We start from the raw sequence: 16318 nt of genomic DNA, 5'->3' as shown, positions 1-16318 counted from the left end.
GACGAGGACGGACGCAAGACGCCAGAGAGCGTGCTTAGTCACGGGAGCTTACTAGAAGTTTGGTTGCCGCGTGACGTCGGCAGAACGTGAAGGTTTTGAGAGAATAAAAAAGCGTATGAAGAGGACAACTAATTAATGGAATCTCAAGGTGAAAAGCAGAGAAGAGAAAGACTGAACAATCGGAAAAGCAAGAGAAAAAAAAAGAAAAGAAGACTGGTCTTGAATTGTTCAGTTGGGCAGGCACTTTCTCAATCTGTTGGCCTGAGGCAGAAGCTACCCGTAAACACTCAGTTAGAACAATTGCAAGTCACCAGTCCACCACTTCTGGGGATATTCTCAATATGCCACTTCTTGATGCCCACCTCGAGCAGATTGCTCTCTCCTCCAATGCAATCTCTGATCTTCCGTACGTGAATTTTTCCTGTCTCTGTATACAAGTTTCCTAACACGAAGTCTTTCTAGGTTCCCTCCACCCCGCATCTTCACCAACGCGTTGCTCGGCTCCCATGATATTACTTCATTGATCCGCGATACAGAAGCTCATGAAAGGGCATTGTTTCAAGTTGACCCAGCGGCCAAATCTCAAGGCCCACAAAGGCGTGCGACTCGTCGTGGAACCACCTTTCCTTCAGAATCCGAGAATGAATCCATGGCAAGTCGGATCTACTCCGCGCGGAAGAATCGCAATCAATCTGCTGTTGCTCGAGTACTTGGACATGATATGATGGAGGAAATCAAAAGATCAGCTGGAACTTCTTCACGTGGACGCGGCGAGGTCAATGTGGAAGTCTTATTGCGCGGTGCCGAGATTCTGTGCAATGTCTAGTATGTTCACTTTACTACTTTCCCTTGTTCTCATTGAACATAATTTCTAATCTTTGAACCCTAGCCCTGTTGCTGGTGCGAAGGAAAAGATTGAGAGATTACGCTATCGTCATGAGATTATTGCCGATTCCGTCGCCCAGTTAGAAAATCGGGTTGCTAGGAACACTGCAGAGCTTGAGCAAATGCGACATTCTTACGATGACGATGATGAGAATGACTTCTCCCCACCCCCTGTCTCACAGCAAGATATTCCCGAAATCACAGATGAGGATCTTGAACGAGAACTGGCTGAGATTGCAGAGCTAGAGCGGAAGAAGCGGGCACTTGAAGCTCGAGTCACTGGCATGGACCGAGACTTCAACGGTCTCATGGGCTGAAGGGAGCTACGTATCTTTGTGGAAGATTCAACTGTCGTTCTCTATCCTCAAAGAACGATTCTACTATGGGGCTTCTCACGACCGCCGCGAATGCTTGCGGATGAGAGATGCCTCTGTTTATGATATTTGACGATATCCATGAGTTCCCAACAGCTCCTGGTCTATACTTATATACCCCCCTGTGCAACATATTATCATTCCATTCTATTGGCGTGGAAGTCGTCTCTACATAGTACAAATTTTTAACGCCGTACTTAAAACAAGGCGTGCAGCTTCCTAGGAAACCTTATACTAGTTGCTCATAGAGACAGCCATTTAACGCCGTACTTAAAACAAGGCGTGCAGCTTCCTAGGAAACCTTATACTAGTTGCTCATAGAGACAGCCATGATAGAAGATAGATTTCAGCATTCAGCTCCATCCAAATTTTATTAAATCGTTAGATATGATTCTTTGAGGACACAAAATATATCCACATCGTTCCCGAACGAATCTTGTCTCCAAGTAAGTCTTGAAGTTGATGCCAAGCAAGAGGTTATTGAGCACAAAAACATTGCTGATTTCACCATTAGAGGCTTACATTGACCACAGAGGTCATTGAATAGTTCGATAACATACAACTTCATTCCTTTGTCAACTGATAGAAGTTCATTGCGTTCCTGGAAAAAGAATAAGTCTGACGCATCGAACCAATCGCATAAAGCATGCACCCGCAAAAGGCGGTCTTGGCGATGGCAGCCGATCGCAACCTCATCCCAAGCCAACCAGCCGGGGTTCATCTTCTGCGAGACGGGACCACAGGTGGTACTACACTTTCTACGCTTTGGAATCGTGCAAAACAACGAGCTTAGTTCGAATTCGCAGTCTCTACCCCCGATTTCCCGCGAACTTCAACTTCATCACCGCCAATATGGACGGGTCCAAACCCCAGACCGGCCAGCCTATGGTTACGCCGCAGCAGCACTCCAACCTCATTCGAACGGATCAAGTGCAGAAACTCCCTCATCTGAATGAGCAGCAGAAGACGCAACATACCCAGTTGGTGCGCAACTTCTGGGAGGTGCTCAACAATCGCGACGCGCAAAGCCCCGAATACCAGACTGCCCACTCGAAGCTATCGCAGCTATCGCAAAACCTGATGAAAGGAATGCGGATGTTCCAGCAGAGTCGACAACAGGCTCTTCAAAATCAGAACCAAATGCAGGGCCAAGCTGCCGGGCAGGTCCCTCAAAACCAGACCCCCCAGCAGGGTCAGCCTGTCCAGCGCAGTCAACCGAACAACCCACAAAATCTTAGCCAACTCTTGCCACAGATCCAGGCCAAGGTCAGCTCGCTGAACTTCTATCTGCCACCCAATGTCACCAATGAACAGGTTCAAACGTGGATTCCAGAGGCGCGATTGCGATATGGCATTGCGCTGCAGAAGCAAGAGGTTGGTCGGGCACGCATTGCGGATTTGCGCCAGTCATTCGCTCAGCGTCAGGCGGCGGGGAATATGTCACAAGAGGAAGTTCAAGAGTTCAAGAACCGACAACTGGCGGCAGAGAAACTTTTCCGCGAGGGCAGTGACTTCCTGAATAAATTCAAAGAACAACAGGAAAGCTTCAAGTTGCAGTCTCAGCAACAAACTCAACCGATGGTCAACCAGAACCAGCCAACTCAAGGAGGTGCAACCACAAATCAAGTCCAAAATGCCCCCGTGGCAAACAACCAACAGCAGGCACCTCCCAACCAGGCTCCAAATGCGGCCAACACGATGCCCGGACAGGCAGCTCCTCCAGCACCTCACACAATCAACTCGGCCGTCAACGCAGCCCGAAATCAAGCCGGGCAGGCGATGTCCCCCTCGACTTCTCAACCAGGGCAAGCACCACCCTCGGCAGGTGGCACTCCCGCTCCTTCCAATAATCCTCCTCCAATCCAACGTCCTCAAGCTCCTTCCCAACAAGGAACCCCTGGCGCTCAAATTACTTTTAGTCAAACTCCCAATCCTGACGGCTCAACTCCTACCCCGACAAACCCTCAGCAAGGTGCCAATCAAGGTCAGCCTCGTCCACTAACTCAGGCTGGGGCCATGCAACAAGCTGCAACCAACTATACCGCAAACCAGGCACAACAACAGCAACAACCCCCACAGCAACAACAGCAACCTCAACAACCATTGAACCAGACAGCGAGCAATCAACAAGCTCAGCCACCAGGCTATCTTGCTAATCGCTCCGCTGACGCCAGTGCACGAAACATCAACATGGTCATTCCCAAGAACCTCAATGTCTCAACCCCAGAGCCCGTCTCCATGCCGACTCCCCGTCCTTCTCTCTCTGGTGGCCCAACACATGGTGCAATGGGAATGATGGGTCAACCCGCCATTCAAAAGCACCCAGGCTACGTCCTTGAAGGAGAAGGTCAACACGTTCTTAGCAAGAAGATGCTAGATATTCTTGTCCGCCAAGTGACAGGTGGAGGAGAGGGAGAAATGCTAACTCCTGATGCTGAAGAGGTACATACATACATGCATTCAATTTCATTACGCCAGTTGCTTTCTCATTCATTTAAAAAAGTGAATGAATTAAGTGATAACTAACAATCTCTTTCCACAGTTCGTCCTTCAAATGGCAGATGACTTTGTCGACGATGTGATCACTCAAGCATGCCGTCTTGCGAAATTACGCCCATCCTCCTCCCTGGAGATTCGTGATATTCAACTCGTTCTCGAACGCAACTACAACATGCGTATCTCCGGCTTCGCAACAGATGACCTTCGCACTGTGAAGAAACCACAGCCTACTCAAGGCTGGCTTCAAAAGATGACTGCCATTCAGGCTGCGAAGGTTACTCAAGGTCGAACTGAGTAAGTGCAGTATATTATCGATGCAATTATCGTTGCGAATGCTGCTGCGGTTGGGGTTCTTCATTCATACCTGGAAATAAAGGCGTTTTCTTTTCCGGACCTGTACGGTCTAATTATGGGGTGTTATACTCCACCCATACCTTTTCTCAACAATTCGCGCAATTTAGGTGATTCTGTTTGATTGACTGTCTTTCTACATTAACGCGGGAACGAAAGTTTTGCTTAGTATGGACTTGGACTTTGGGTTGTCCCGTTTTTCTCTTGTGCCTTCCTTACTATGCCCTGCTTAATTCCACGATGGCCTGGGGTGGCGTTTCTAGGACTTATGGAATAAATTCGAATCAAGTTTCTTCTCATGGGAATTTCTACTTTCCTGTATACTCTGATCAACAAGTACCCCCCAGTATCAGTATTGTACGTTCTCTTCTTGGTGCGCTCTGTTTGTCACGACGATCCTCAAATTCGCACCTCCATGGTATGATGGCCTTGTAGAGCAATGTTTCAACAACTCTTGCCCCAAGTACGTACGCCCCGGATAGCTAAACATCGCTAAAATGCCAAAACTTGAGTCTGCCAGTGCACTTGCACTCGATTCTCAAGACCGAGAAGACGCGGAAGAGATGCATGCCCTAGGGGATGTGTTTTCAATGTCTGACAAGGCATTGGCAGATTGCTGGATCTGCGATCAATCCCTGATTGATATTCGCTATATGTCTGCCAAGAATAACTGCGATGGCGAAGGAATGATCAGGCCTAGCACTGTCTATGCTTGTAGATCCTAGAATGATGTTGGCGTGAACATACAAGGGGTATGCAGCATCACAGACATTAGACTATGTCACTGACTGCCCACACAGAGTATGAGGGGACTGAACTCAGTGAGATCATCAAAATAACACAAAAATGGTAGTAGTATCTACCACTAGTATATAAAGTCTGGACAGTACATGAGCTGATCCATGACTATCAAGAATGGGGATTGAAAGACATGGTACCGCAGCGATGACAGTGAAGCATCCAGTCGTGAAAGAATCGGATAGCAAGTCCAAATAGAGACAAAGCTCCAACTCCCCAGTAGAACTGCTATTGATATTCTCTACTTTGTCTCATGCGTTTGCTACCTTTGACTTGGTTTGCAGGGCGCGATTAGGGTATTTCACTCTTCCAGGCTCACATTTAAGCTTGACTATTCTCACCCAATCAGCAAATAGCATTGCTGATCCCGGAATCAGTCTCCAAAAGCTTTTCTTGGTAGTAATGTGGCTATCAGGAGCAAGATTTTGATAGAAATCAGGGATATTCTCACTTAGCCAATCCAATTTGAATAGCCGGGACATTCTCCTGGGCCGCATCTATCACATTCGGACATGAAGTACCAAGTCGAACTATTTGCATAGAGCTACAATGCTCCATTTTCATTGACAGGCATAATACATGCTGAATATTGCTGAGCTCTTTCTCTGATACTCTTCAGTAGTCTCCTGGTGCTCTGATATTCGAAATACATACTATCAATTGTCCACGCGTCTGATCGATGAAAGACTCAGGCCTCCAGATCAGAGTCTCCGAAGATGTGGTTGGATAGAGTCTACCAGCTGTCCACAAACCATCACACAGCCTTCTTTCGAAGGAACAGCTGGAAACCTGGAGCCAAACATTGTAAAGATGCTGGATGTCAACAGTATGCTTCGCCAGTGTACTTTGACTGTGGCCACAGGACGTGGAAAGTCACAAAGGTAGTCAAGCATTGACGGAATGATCAACCAGAATCAAGATTTTGAGGGAAAAAACACTATCCATGTGTACAGAGGGCTAACTAGAATAACTTAAGTTGGCATTCCAGGTAGTCCATTCGATGATCGACCATACCCGTGCACAGAGTAATGGTGGTGTGGTATACCGCAATCTTGCGTGCGTTGGAACACAAAGTGACTTGACAATATTTGACGAAAATTCCCAATATACATGGACGAAATCGCTATATGACGATCTCGCTATATGAACCTGAGCCTTTGAGATTATGCACTGGTGCACATGGTAGGACAAAAGAGATGAGGAGTCTTCTGTTCCACTTGGCGCTGAGGACTTGAAGTGGCTAAGAGAATTCAAATTACGAGGAAACGAGAGATCCCTGGGGAAACCACAATTTGATGTATGAGATATGACTGTGTGACCCTATCGGCCGATGCTGTATGCTACTCTACTCATGTTAACGGGTATTGTGTCAATTTGGAAACTTCAAAGATCAAAAAGCTCAAAACTCAAACTAGGGCGAAAAAACCAGTCTCACTGCCCTTCAATCAGATGGCCCACGGATCTTGAAAACAAACCGTGATCTCGAACCTTAGAACGAATGAGAAAAATCAAAAGGGCGAGAAAATCCCAGTCTCGCTGCCCCTCAGCCAGATCGCCTGCTGTGCTTGAAGAAAATTCTTATTCTGGGAATCATAAACACCGAAGAAGACCAGAAAGGGCAAAAAGATGTAACCAGTTCCACTGCCATTAAACCGAAACGCCTGCTGTGCTGAAAAAATATTCTTCATCTGATTTGGATTTTTTTTCTTCTTCTCTCTTCTCTCTTCTCTCTTCTCTCTTCTCTCTTCTCTCTTCTCTCTTCTCTCTTCTCTCTTCTTCTCTCTTCTCTCTTCTCTCTTCTCCATTCTCCATTCTCCATTCTCTCTTCTCTCTTCTCTCTTCTCTCTTCTCTCTTCTCTCTTCTCTCTTCTCTCTTCTCTCTTCTCTCTTCTCTCTTCTCTCTTCTCTCTTCTCTCTTCTCTCTTCTCTCTTCTCTCTTCTCTCTTCTCCATTTTTCATTTTCATTTTCTTCTTTTTTGGGTTGGCCGCTTGATTGGATAGTGGGTTTGTATTTGAACAATGGTACGGGTTCGATGCAGAATGAAACTCAGCTCAGACCGAGTGGAGGAACGCCAAGCGGAGGAACGCCGGATATCATGCCTGCATTGCGTCTCGAGCGATATGCATGTGAAATGAATGCACGCTCTTCTGCACCTTGTGAGATACCTTCGAGGTCAATCGTTGGCCAGTAGAGAAGGTCTCGATTTGGGTCAATGCTGTCATCCACCACGGAGTAAGTGTCCTCAATGTCAAGATCCCAGTTGCTCTCATTGAAAAGGAAGTCCAGAGGATCATCGATTTCGGGTCTAGTTGGGTCGATGCGAACCGCCATTTGACCATTCTCCCCGTCATTGTTGACAAAAGGCCAGACAGAGCTCTCATATTGCTCCATTTGGTAGTCCGGGTGAGCCAATAGAAACTCGACGATCTCGTTTGTTGTGACCGTACGAACATGAGGTATGATCCGCTGATAAAGGTCTGGCCCACTGATTGTGTACCTGTGTTCTGGATCATTGCGTTCCACAACGGTGAAGCCACAGAGTGCCAAGTAGTTCCTAGGGGTTGGCATACCCATAAACGATGCTACAAGCCGAATGAACAAAGGTAGGGTAGGGTCTTCCATTCGGAAGTTGTCACGAATGAGCGTGTATGCTCGTGCCAGGAGTGACCAGTGGGACTTCAGTGGATCATCCGTCCATATTTCACTGAGCAGACTGGACTTTACTGATTGGCGAATCCCGGGGAAAATGCATGAGAAATAACCTATTAAGTTTAGCATGAGATCAAGGTATGACTTTGTGAGGATGCTTACTGCGGAAGGCCATAAAACTGTTGAGAGCTCGGCGTCGTGGAGGCTCTGGCGAAGGGAGGATTTCCTCTCTTGGATTGGCAAAGCTGTGGAAAGGGAGAACTCGTGGTTGCTCATTTGGATCCGGGGACCTATCGAAGTAGAGCCGGCCGTTTGTGAAAACGAGGCGCGGACCAGCCGGAGCATAATGTATGTCCGTGAACCAATTCTGTGGAATTCTTGCGACCATTCTTGCGGCGAAATCTTCAAAAGGCATATCTGGTGTCCATAGCGCGAGTGTTCGGAAGGCCCGGTCGACTGGGACAGCGGTTAGGTAGTCAAAGAAACGGAGGACAACGGGGCTCCACTGGGGCTCCTCCTGGAGACTCCCATCCCTCGCTGGCCGAGCAGGTGGCATTGGTAATGCTTCCATGTTTATGTTCCGAATCAAACCGTGTGTGGGCTGTTGCTTAGTATTCTAGTCGAGCTTTGGTTGAAAGAGGCAGATCCAAGATTCTACTTGAAGGCGAGGCTCGTCCAGCGAGAAAGCAGACTGGCCTGTTCAAGCGAACAAGGCGAACAGGAGACTGTCAAGGCACAAAGTGCCACGGGATCTGCATCTAAGAGTCAGAAAAGGAGCAATTATAGGACGGAAAGGCCTCGAAAAAGGGAGTACCTCGAAGTAATGAGATCAAGTAGAAATGAGAACTAATGATCGCAGACCACGCAAATGTGCAAGCCGCAGTAGAAACCAAACCAGTCTCAATCTTGAGCTTAGCAGAAGGTAATACCTTTGCAGCTGTAGATGAGGGTTTCCAAAAGAAGGTAGTGTTGCGAAGAACTCGTAGTTCGAAGTTCCCGTAAGTTCAGAGCCGTAACACTGACAGCAGGATGGTTTGGTTTGGGAATGATGATGTCGCACGCGGATGCTGGGTCTGGAACTCAGTTCGCTGAGGAGGGGTTGGAAGAGCCAAAGTCAGGCTGAGTGAGTATGAGAGGCGTAGAGTCAGAAAATTTGGTTGAGTGTCGAGCCAGGTTTATCACGAAGCGCAAAGTACGAGGCCCGTGACAGGTTGAAGTGAGGGTGTGGAGGGAAGTTTGAGGTGTGAGTCGAAAAAGAAGAGAGAGGTGAACAAGAGAAGTTTGAATGGGGTGGTTGAAGAGAAGATATAAAAGGGGTTCATCCGAGACAAACAGTATTGATATGTGACTCGCAGTTAATGAGTGACTCGCCAGTGAATGGATATCGAGACAATACACGGGGCCACTGAATTCGGACGAAGGGCCGGGCCAGGCAGCAAACAGATTCCGATAAGGGAAATCAGAGAAGAGTCTTATTGAGCATATTAAACAGAGCAATGAATGAGGCCTCTGGATGAAGGGGTGGGAGGAGGACGACCTCTTTTATTCACTGTCGGCCCCAACATTCTGGACCGCGGAAATCGATCTCTTTGTCTGTTTGATCCTCGGTGGCAGGAGCTGTGCGCCACAAAGGCCGGGATCAAATGAAGGGCATCCATCTGATTGGTACTGCTTCAGGGATATTGACATTTCGAGGACAAAGAAAAGACGTGGGATGAAGTGGTTGACGTTGGATGAGGTTGTCAAGTTGCGCGGAGGAAAGCGCGGCAGTCTTGTGATTTGGACAGCCCTAATATCCCAGCGAGATGGGAGTATTCATGTCAATTGATTGATTGAAAACACAATAAATTATACAGTGAGTTTAATAAAATTAATGTGGACATTAAAGGTTACTCGATCGTCAATTTAGTGTGTTTGATTAATTTTACATGGACAGTAAGTTATTAGCAATTGGGGCCACAGTTAAGACTGCCGCAGATCTCCCCGCAAAGTTCGGGCATGATTTCAGCACACTCCACAATAGCTTGAAGAGCTCCCAATCTGTCTCCATTTGGCGGAATGGAATCAATTCCTCATACCTTTTTCTAAACATATATATATATTCAGTTGAGTCATGTCCAACGGGCACTGCATCACATGGCAAAACTGAGTTATTTACACTGTATGGGTTGAAATAATATTGAAAGACGGGAAAATGGGAAGAAGATAGGCTAAATCGATTGCCATGCCATGATGAAAGGGTATCTGAATCTACGACATTAAATGCTTCACTTTTCATCTCTAAGGCTCCGTTGCGCTCGAGGAGTTCCAATCACTCGACCAAATGAACGTCGAGCATCGCCACTGTGTACCCTTCTCCTTTTCCCCACTAGGTCCAAGTGGCCGAGGGCAGATCCAAAATGCGCGGCCTTGATTCATGCCTGGTTTCTTGGTTGTCAAACTAATGCATGGCTCTGAATGCCCGTCGCATTTGGGAACTCGCTTCTTGGTGAAGAGTTTCCCCCAATCTTGCTTGCTGACAATCGGGTCAATCACCATGTCGTCCCCAAGTTTACTCGGCGCGAGGTCTGTGAGCGGTGTTTCTGTGGATGAAGAGGGCGCGTTATCTTCAGGCGTCGACACTACTTTAGAAGAGGCGACGTCCGTCGTGGTAGTCGACTCGGTGGTGTTTTTCAACTCAGTCGAAGAAGACTGCTCTACTGGAGCTGCGCTGCTACCGGCTGCCTTTGGCTTGAAAAAGCCGGCGAGGGTTTTCTGGCCGGGGGGTGTTTGCGTTGGAAGTCGCGGCTGAAGACTTCGAACGTTTGACTGGCGAGATTGGAAGCGGCTGTGACCGCTTGCGGGATAGTGATGGTGGACCCCCGGTTGGAGGAGTTGAGGCTGGAGGATCGCCATTTTCTTTGGAGGTGCTGCCTGTATTCGGTATAGTAGGAGTAGAGCTGGGTTTAGGTGAATTTGAGGCTTTCCGGGAGAACATATCCTTGATGCTCCTCCGCTTGTCCACATCGAATTCGGGGAGAAGGCGTCCAGATGCTGGCAGCATAAGCTTTGAGGAATACACTTCTTGACGCTCGCCATCCTTGAAAATCCCGGGAGGGTTCATGAGATCCTTTATGTGGACTGTATTGCCTCCATGCCGTACTTCAGACTTGAAAACAGCATAGACGGGACAGTGGTCAGAGCCCTGAAGCAATTCGTTAGATCAGTCGATCTTTCATGGATTGGAAGCCGAGCCAGTGGCAGCTCTACTCCAAACAAACATACCATCAATCCTTCCTGGATGTTGGAATTGGTAAACCAATCCCGCATTCCCAAACTACACAACACGTAGTCTATTCGCGATCCATAATTTCCTGGTCGTGTATTGAGTCGCGTGTCCCAGCAGGTATACATGCCGGGACGCGCTGGGTGGAACGTTCTGCAAATATCGTGAAGGACTGGTTTTTCTCTCCCGGTTTCGCGTGTTCCCACTACCTCGCCATCATCGAGCAACTCGTTAAATAACTTTCGAGGAGGGCTGGAGAGAAATTCTTCTTTAGTCGTGGCACACTTTCGTATGCCTTCAAGGGCATGGGCGGAGTCTATGGGACATTTGGAAATATTGATGTCTCCAGTAAGGAACACCTGCTTCCCCTGAGCAGTGAGGTTGCGAACACGAGCGTCGAGGGCATTGAGGAAATCCATTCTAAAAGAGTCTCGGCTTTCATCTCGATATGCCGGACAGTAGGTTCCAATCAACACAAACGCTGGAAACTCGAGAATGACACAACGTCCCTCTGAATCCAAGGTTGCTGCATCGATGCTCGCCTCTACTGCCGGCTTTCCTTCATCTTCTCCTTCAGCCCCTTCGAAATCGTCCTCAATCCGACAATTCGAGCGTGCGAGTTGCTCAGCTGTAGGGTATCCACCTATCTGTTGGTCTGATGGCAAGTCACGAAAAGGTACCGATGAATTAGGCGGGCAGAGGACGCCTGTGATACCTTCTTCAGCTCTAATAGGTGCACATGTCGCGTTTCGTGTATAGATAACCACACCAGCGTAACCTGAATTTGATTAAAGGATGTCATAGTAAGCTGTCTGGGAGTTGGATCTTCACCTTTTTTAACTCGCGGAAGACTGAAATAACAGTCCCACCCGGGAACTAGAACCATATCATCTCGAAGGTCTTTTCGTTGAATTTTAGTTTCTTGAAAAACGACAATGTCTGACTCCAGTATATCAAACATGGACTTGGCGAAGAAATTAGCATGGTCTTTCTCAATTCCACAATATCAATTTTCTCACCTCAAAGGTCTTGGTCCCTCTCCATGGTTCATAGGAGAATGGATTTCTGAAATGCAATTAACCACAACCCATTGGCACCCTTTTACTTTGTACGTACCGAATCCCGTTGACTATATGCCATACATTAGCATCTGAACATTATTTTATGTCAATCATTGAACCCAATCAACAAGCTTACCATTCCAGGTGGTTATGCGAAATCCCATGGCTGACAGTCTCTTTTGCAAAAGTCCGCATGTCCAGGAAAATGACGACCGGGTTATCCCCCATATAAAGAGCAAAAGAATGCCTTGTACGCCCCTCTGCTCTCAGTAATTGGTGCTCAAGGTCAAGACTAAACAAATGAAGCTCGCCCTGCCGTCAAGGACATATCACGTGAATGTGGAGTGACGTCGCCTTACATAAGCCGGGGGATCACGGGAGTCCACTAAAGCGGCTTCGATTTCAACGTACGATCTCCTCGACGACAACTCTGCCACACTCCCCTCCACCACCCACCCACCATGTTCCGCAACGCCGCCCGCTTTTCCCAGCGTGCTACGCGCTCGACTCCGGTCCGCCAGGCTGCTCAGCGCCGTTTCAACTCCGCCAAGGCTGAGCCTGAGTGGATCGCCGACAACGAGTTCAACCGTGAGCGTGCTGCTGTCAAGCACCACGCCGCCTCCACCAGCGGTATGTGCACCGCAATTGTGTTGCAGGATAACGTCCTGCAATCAACAATCGATTCGTATAACTTGTGCTAACTCAATGGTTTCATAGATCTCTGGCGCAAGCTCTCCATCTAGTACGCCTCCCTTTCCACCAGTTTTTGCCTCGAGGACTAGAACGCCGCTCAATGACAATGGACTCGCGTTCAATTGATTGCTAATTTTTCAACCTACAGCGCTGTCATTCCCTGCCTCATTGGTGGTGGCCTGAACGCCTACAACCTGTGGACCGAGCACTGGGAGCACTGGAGCCACATGCCCCCTCTGGAGGAGCGTACCGAGTACCCCTACCAGAACATCCGCAGCAAGAACTTCCCCTGGGGAGATGGTGACAAGGTAAGCTCTCGCGCTTGGAAAACAAGAAACAATTGCCGAATGATTTCAATGCTGACTCTTTTTCTAGACTATCTTGTGAGTTTCAACCGCCACATGCACATACGTCCAAACCGAGCACGAATTATGCTCTCCGACCAAGCATATATTTCTCTTCCAATTCCACAGATCTCGCCTATTCCATTTTAAAGAATCTCTCCCGCTAACATCTCTTCAGCTGGAACTCCGATGTCAACTACCGCAACAAGGACAAGCCTACCTAAGGTAATCGCTGAACTACAAAATCTACAACAATCCCTGTGAATCGAGCTCTCAACGCGTTTTGGAGACATCCTTGCCATTGTATATGTATTTCTATCGCGCTGATGTTTCACGGGAATAGAGCCTGCTGGGTTCTCCAGGGGTGTGTGATTAGCAGAACGAAGTGGATTTTTGCCGTATTCTATCAATCGTGATATTTCATTTGTTCCTAGATCATTTCTTCGGTCCGTACCGGTCTTAAAGACCACCCTACCAGTACCATCAGTAGTGGATCTGTGGATCAACAGGCAAGGTACCTTGGTATATGAACATTACAGTGACAAGTTCACTGTGGTATCAAATCTCATTTCCGGCTCAACGCCCCAAAGCTCTAAAAATACAGATTCAAGGGGAAAAAATCAGACCTCGGCTCCCCTCCGCCTACGCAAATCTAGATACTTCGCGGCATAATCATTAGCGAGGACCGGGTCGCCGGTCAAATGCATGACAGTCGCCTTTTTAGCCATCATCTCCGTTTGACCGAGCAAATCCTCAATCTCCTCATAAGAGTCATACGCGGAATCAATATATCCCAAAGCCCGACTGACATACTCTTTCCTTGATGGTAAACTTTCCTTACCCAACGTCGACCATAGTTCCCCGGCAATTCCCATATTTGCATCAACAAGAAGCGAGTATGCGCGAGCGATAAGGGCAAAGTCCTCCGATTCCAAGGTCTGAGGCATGATGCTCTCGACTAGCTCGACGACTGCTTCAAATTCACGCAGACTGAGAAGAACAGCAGCAAGGGTGCAGATAGATTCCCACAGGTCGAAAAGAAGTTTTGATCGGTGAGCGATACTGGCAGCGCGCATTGCGAGAGAAAAACCTCGTTGTGGGTGGCCAGATTTTTCTAGGATGCGGGCTTTGAGGCAGAGAAGTTTAATTTGTGAGTGGACGTCGAAGTTCTCTGGTTGCATTGAGTGGGCGGCTTGTTCGACCATTCGTAGTGCGCGTCCGTAGTCACCTTGTCGAATGGTAAATTCAATGGTGTGAAATGCTAGTAACAGACGCATGTCAAACTCTAGAAGCTGGACAGCTCGGAGTTGGCTGAGAATGTGCTCAACTGCTACTTTATCGTCTCTAGAGATTTGTTAGACATAGGTCACTGAGAAAAGGAGTGAGGATACTCACCGGCAAATCTGCCGCCGTAATTGAAGTAGTCCCGAGTAGTAGGTCCACGAATTATTGTATCTGAAAGCTCGGAGTCTCTCTGGTTCGACCTTGTTCATACGAGCAAAGGATTCCTTGTAGTTGCCTTTTTGTGCGAGCTATGAGGACAAGTCAGCTTTCGAGTATCTTGAACGGGGATGCGAAGTAGAAGGGCATACGATCTGGCAGTTTCGGAAGGTGATTCTAACAAAATCATCATAGGGAGATCCTTCAGCATAGCATTCGCGAAATACCTCAGTATCTAGCCATGAGAGGTGGGTAGCTCCTGTGAAATGAAATGAGCCTCAACTCTAAATGGAAGGGGGTAGATGACCTACCTATTCGGGCATACATGATGCTTTGCAGCTGCATGTGTGTGCCTGTTGATGTTGAGAGGCTTTTGGTCATATTGACATGAGAAGCTCGCACAAAGCATTCAATAATAGACGCGAGACTTTCACCCTGGGATGCGTCAGGCTACAAGTCCCAGTATAAGAGCGGAGATCTAAGTAGAAACGTACCTGTTGCATCTCTAATTTCGCCTCGCTCACCAATGTGGTACTTAAAAGCGACCACATATCAGTTTCTTTTGACTTGGCCTTGAGGAATGCAAGACCTTCTTTTTCATTACCCAGCATGCCACTATTCTGTACTTCTCGCATTTGTTCGGGAAAAGCCTTGCCGAAATGATAAAGCCAGCTCATGCAAAAGTTGAGGCAGTTCATGTCATGAGATTCACGGGCAATTGCAACAGCTTCCTGCACGGCGGATATGGCTTCTGAGAAGCACTCAAAATCGGCTTGAATGATGGCTAAATTGAGAAGAGCAAATTGATAAGCGCTTCTGTCCACGTTGCTGTGCATAGTGTAGTCAAAGTAGCGATGGAGATTATCGAAAGCCGATGTATAGTCGCCAGCTCGCCAGGCGTCGAGGTACCTGAACTCATTAACAGAGATTCCATCAAGGTAGATCAGACAGCGGTGTCAACTAAACATACTCAAGGTAGTACATCAATACTGGAACAGACGATTCGGAAGTCATTATATGCTTCAATTGCGCCCTCATCTCATCTGGAACTCTGCCTCCCAGTCCTGTACTTGTGAGCTCATTGGTGCGGTATATCTCAAAGGAGTTGCAACTTACTTTGCAGTTCACCAACCTGGAACTCAACCAGACGTTCAGCATCCTTCACACTAACAGAGCCCTCCTCCTGCGTTTCTTCCTCGAAGTTCCCATAGACAACCTGAGAAAGATAGCTGGTGGTATCCAAGCCATTTAATGCCAGATTGATATCAACCGGTGACTGCTCATCGGAGGGATTCCTTCTTGCCCACATATGATACGTTGGCAAGCGATACTTGACGAATCCAGTCCATAGCCTCACCGAGTCATGAAACTGTAACCGAGTGTATTCAAGACAAGCTCTGCGGATAAACATACCCAGTGGCGAGCTCCTCGACAACCTCATCCCATCCTCTTCAGGTTCAATACCATTGTCACGCTCTTGGATCAATTGCTCGCGCGTCTTCGACAGCAGGGATGGTAGAACGTCATTCATCAACTCCTCCAACGCATCTAGCGAGTCCAGAGACCAAATCTTCTTCAGAAATAAATCCCATAGCGTACGACCCGGTATTGACGACTCATGATGAGATAATGTTTCCTCCAATTCTTCAATTCCGGGCAGGTAATGTTTCTCCCATTGCTTATCGGCGGGATCTAAAGGAAACAGACCCGCGGTCAAGAAGGACAACACATGAATTGCAGACGAGTTTGGGACAACACCATCAGTGTATACGGTGATCAAACACAGAAGTGAGATTCTCCAGGGTGTCAAATAACGAGCCATGATTCATTCCTTTCATGAATGGCCCATTTTGCGTGTAGTTTGAGTAAATATCAAATGGAAAGTTGAGAGTTTCACGCGACGCGATAAAGCCGGATAAGCGCCTGAGGCAGAAATGGCGTGTGCCCCGCCAAAAATT

General features: G+C 47.7%; 7 protein-coding genes across 7 annotated transcripts; 4 read left to right on the top strand and 3 right to left on the bottom strand.

The window, feature by feature from the left end:
• Positions 1 to 341: 341 nt before the first annotated feature.
• Positions 342 to 1202, top strand: N7469_005465 (uncharacterized protein; the record flags this gene model as incomplete). Its single annotated transcript, XM_056644385.1, has 3 exons — positions 342 to 406; positions 463 to 825; positions 890 to 1202. 3 exons carry the CDS (start codon positions 342 to 344, stop codon positions 1200 to 1202), a joined length of 741 nt encoding a protein of 246 aa, XP_056501199.1.
• Positions 1203 to 2111: 909 nt separating this feature from the next.
• N7469_005464 (putative transcription initiation factor TFIID subunit 12) lies at positions 2112 to 4056 on the top strand (the record flags this gene model as incomplete). The annotated part of the gene is made up of 2 exons (XM_056644384.1): positions 2112 to 3701; positions 3802 to 4056. 2 exons carry the CDS (start codon positions 2112 to 2114, stop codon positions 4054 to 4056), a joined length of 1845 nt encoding a protein of 614 aa, XP_056501198.1.
• Positions 4057 to 4606: 550 nt separating this feature from the next.
• Positions 4607 to 4834, top strand: N7469_005463 (uncharacterized protein; the record flags this gene model as incomplete). Its single annotated transcript, XM_056644383.1, has 1 exon — positions 4607 to 4834. One exon carries the CDS (start codon positions 4607 to 4609, stop codon positions 4832 to 4834), a length of 228 nt encoding a protein of 75 aa, XP_056501197.1.
• Positions 4835 to 6954: 2120 nt separating this feature from the next.
• N7469_005462 (uncharacterized protein) lies at positions 6955 to 8113 on the bottom strand (the record flags this gene model as incomplete). The annotated part of the gene is made up of 2 exons (XM_056644382.1): positions 6955 to 7670; positions 7720 to 8113. The coding sequence occupies 2 exons, from the start codon at positions 8111 to 8113 to the stop codon at positions 6955 to 6957; spliced, it is 1110 nt and encodes a 369-aa protein (XP_056501196.1).
• A 1724-nt stretch (positions 8114 to 9837) lies between these two features.
• On the bottom strand, positions 9838 to 12047 carry N7469_005461 (DNA-(apurinic or apyrimidinic site) lyase APN2; the record flags this gene model as incomplete). Its single annotated transcript, XM_056644381.1, has 5 exons — positions 9838 to 10311; positions 10367 to 10741; positions 10822 to 11600; positions 11654 to 11786; positions 12003 to 12047. The coding sequence occupies 5 exons, from the start codon at positions 12045 to 12047 to the stop codon at positions 9838 to 9840; spliced, it is 1806 nt and encodes a 601-aa protein (XP_056501195.1).
• A 297-nt stretch (positions 12048 to 12344) lies between these two features.
• Positions 12345 to 13144, top strand: N7469_005460 (cytochrome c oxidase subunit VIa; the record flags this gene model as incomplete). The annotated part of the gene is made up of 5 exons (XM_056644380.1): positions 12345 to 12513; positions 12601 to 12625; positions 12725 to 12884; positions 12952 to 12959; positions 13099 to 13144. The coding sequence occupies 5 exons, from the start codon at positions 12345 to 12347 to the stop codon at positions 13142 to 13144; spliced, it is 408 nt and encodes a 135-aa protein (XP_056501194.1).
• Positions 13145 to 13540: 396 nt separating this feature from the next.
• Positions 13541 to 16182, bottom strand: N7469_005459 (putative anaphase-promoting complex subunit Apc5; the record flags this gene model as incomplete). The annotated part of the gene is made up of 7 exons (XM_056644379.1): positions 13541 to 14264; positions 14316 to 14452; positions 14513 to 14619; positions 14672 to 14810; positions 14855 to 15269; positions 15331 to 15424; positions 15477 to 16182. The coding sequence occupies 7 exons, from the start codon at positions 16180 to 16182 to the stop codon at positions 13541 to 13543; spliced, it is 2322 nt and encodes a 773-aa protein (XP_056501193.1).
• Between the last annotated feature and the right edge of the window lie 136 nt (positions 16183 to 16318).

Source organism: Penicillium citrinum (genome assembly GCF_028827155.1).
Source record: "Penicillium citrinum strain IBT 23319 chromosome Unknown utg000004l:1.0-2404223.0:1.0-2405248.0, whole genome shotgun sequence".
In the NCBI taxonomy this organism is placed as follows: domain Eukaryota; kingdom Fungi; phylum Ascomycota; class Eurotiomycetes; order Eurotiales; family Aspergillaceae; genus Penicillium; species Penicillium citrinum.
The sequence above is the reverse complement of the archived record's forward strand: the minus strand, read 5'-3'. Positions and strand labels throughout refer to the sequence as shown.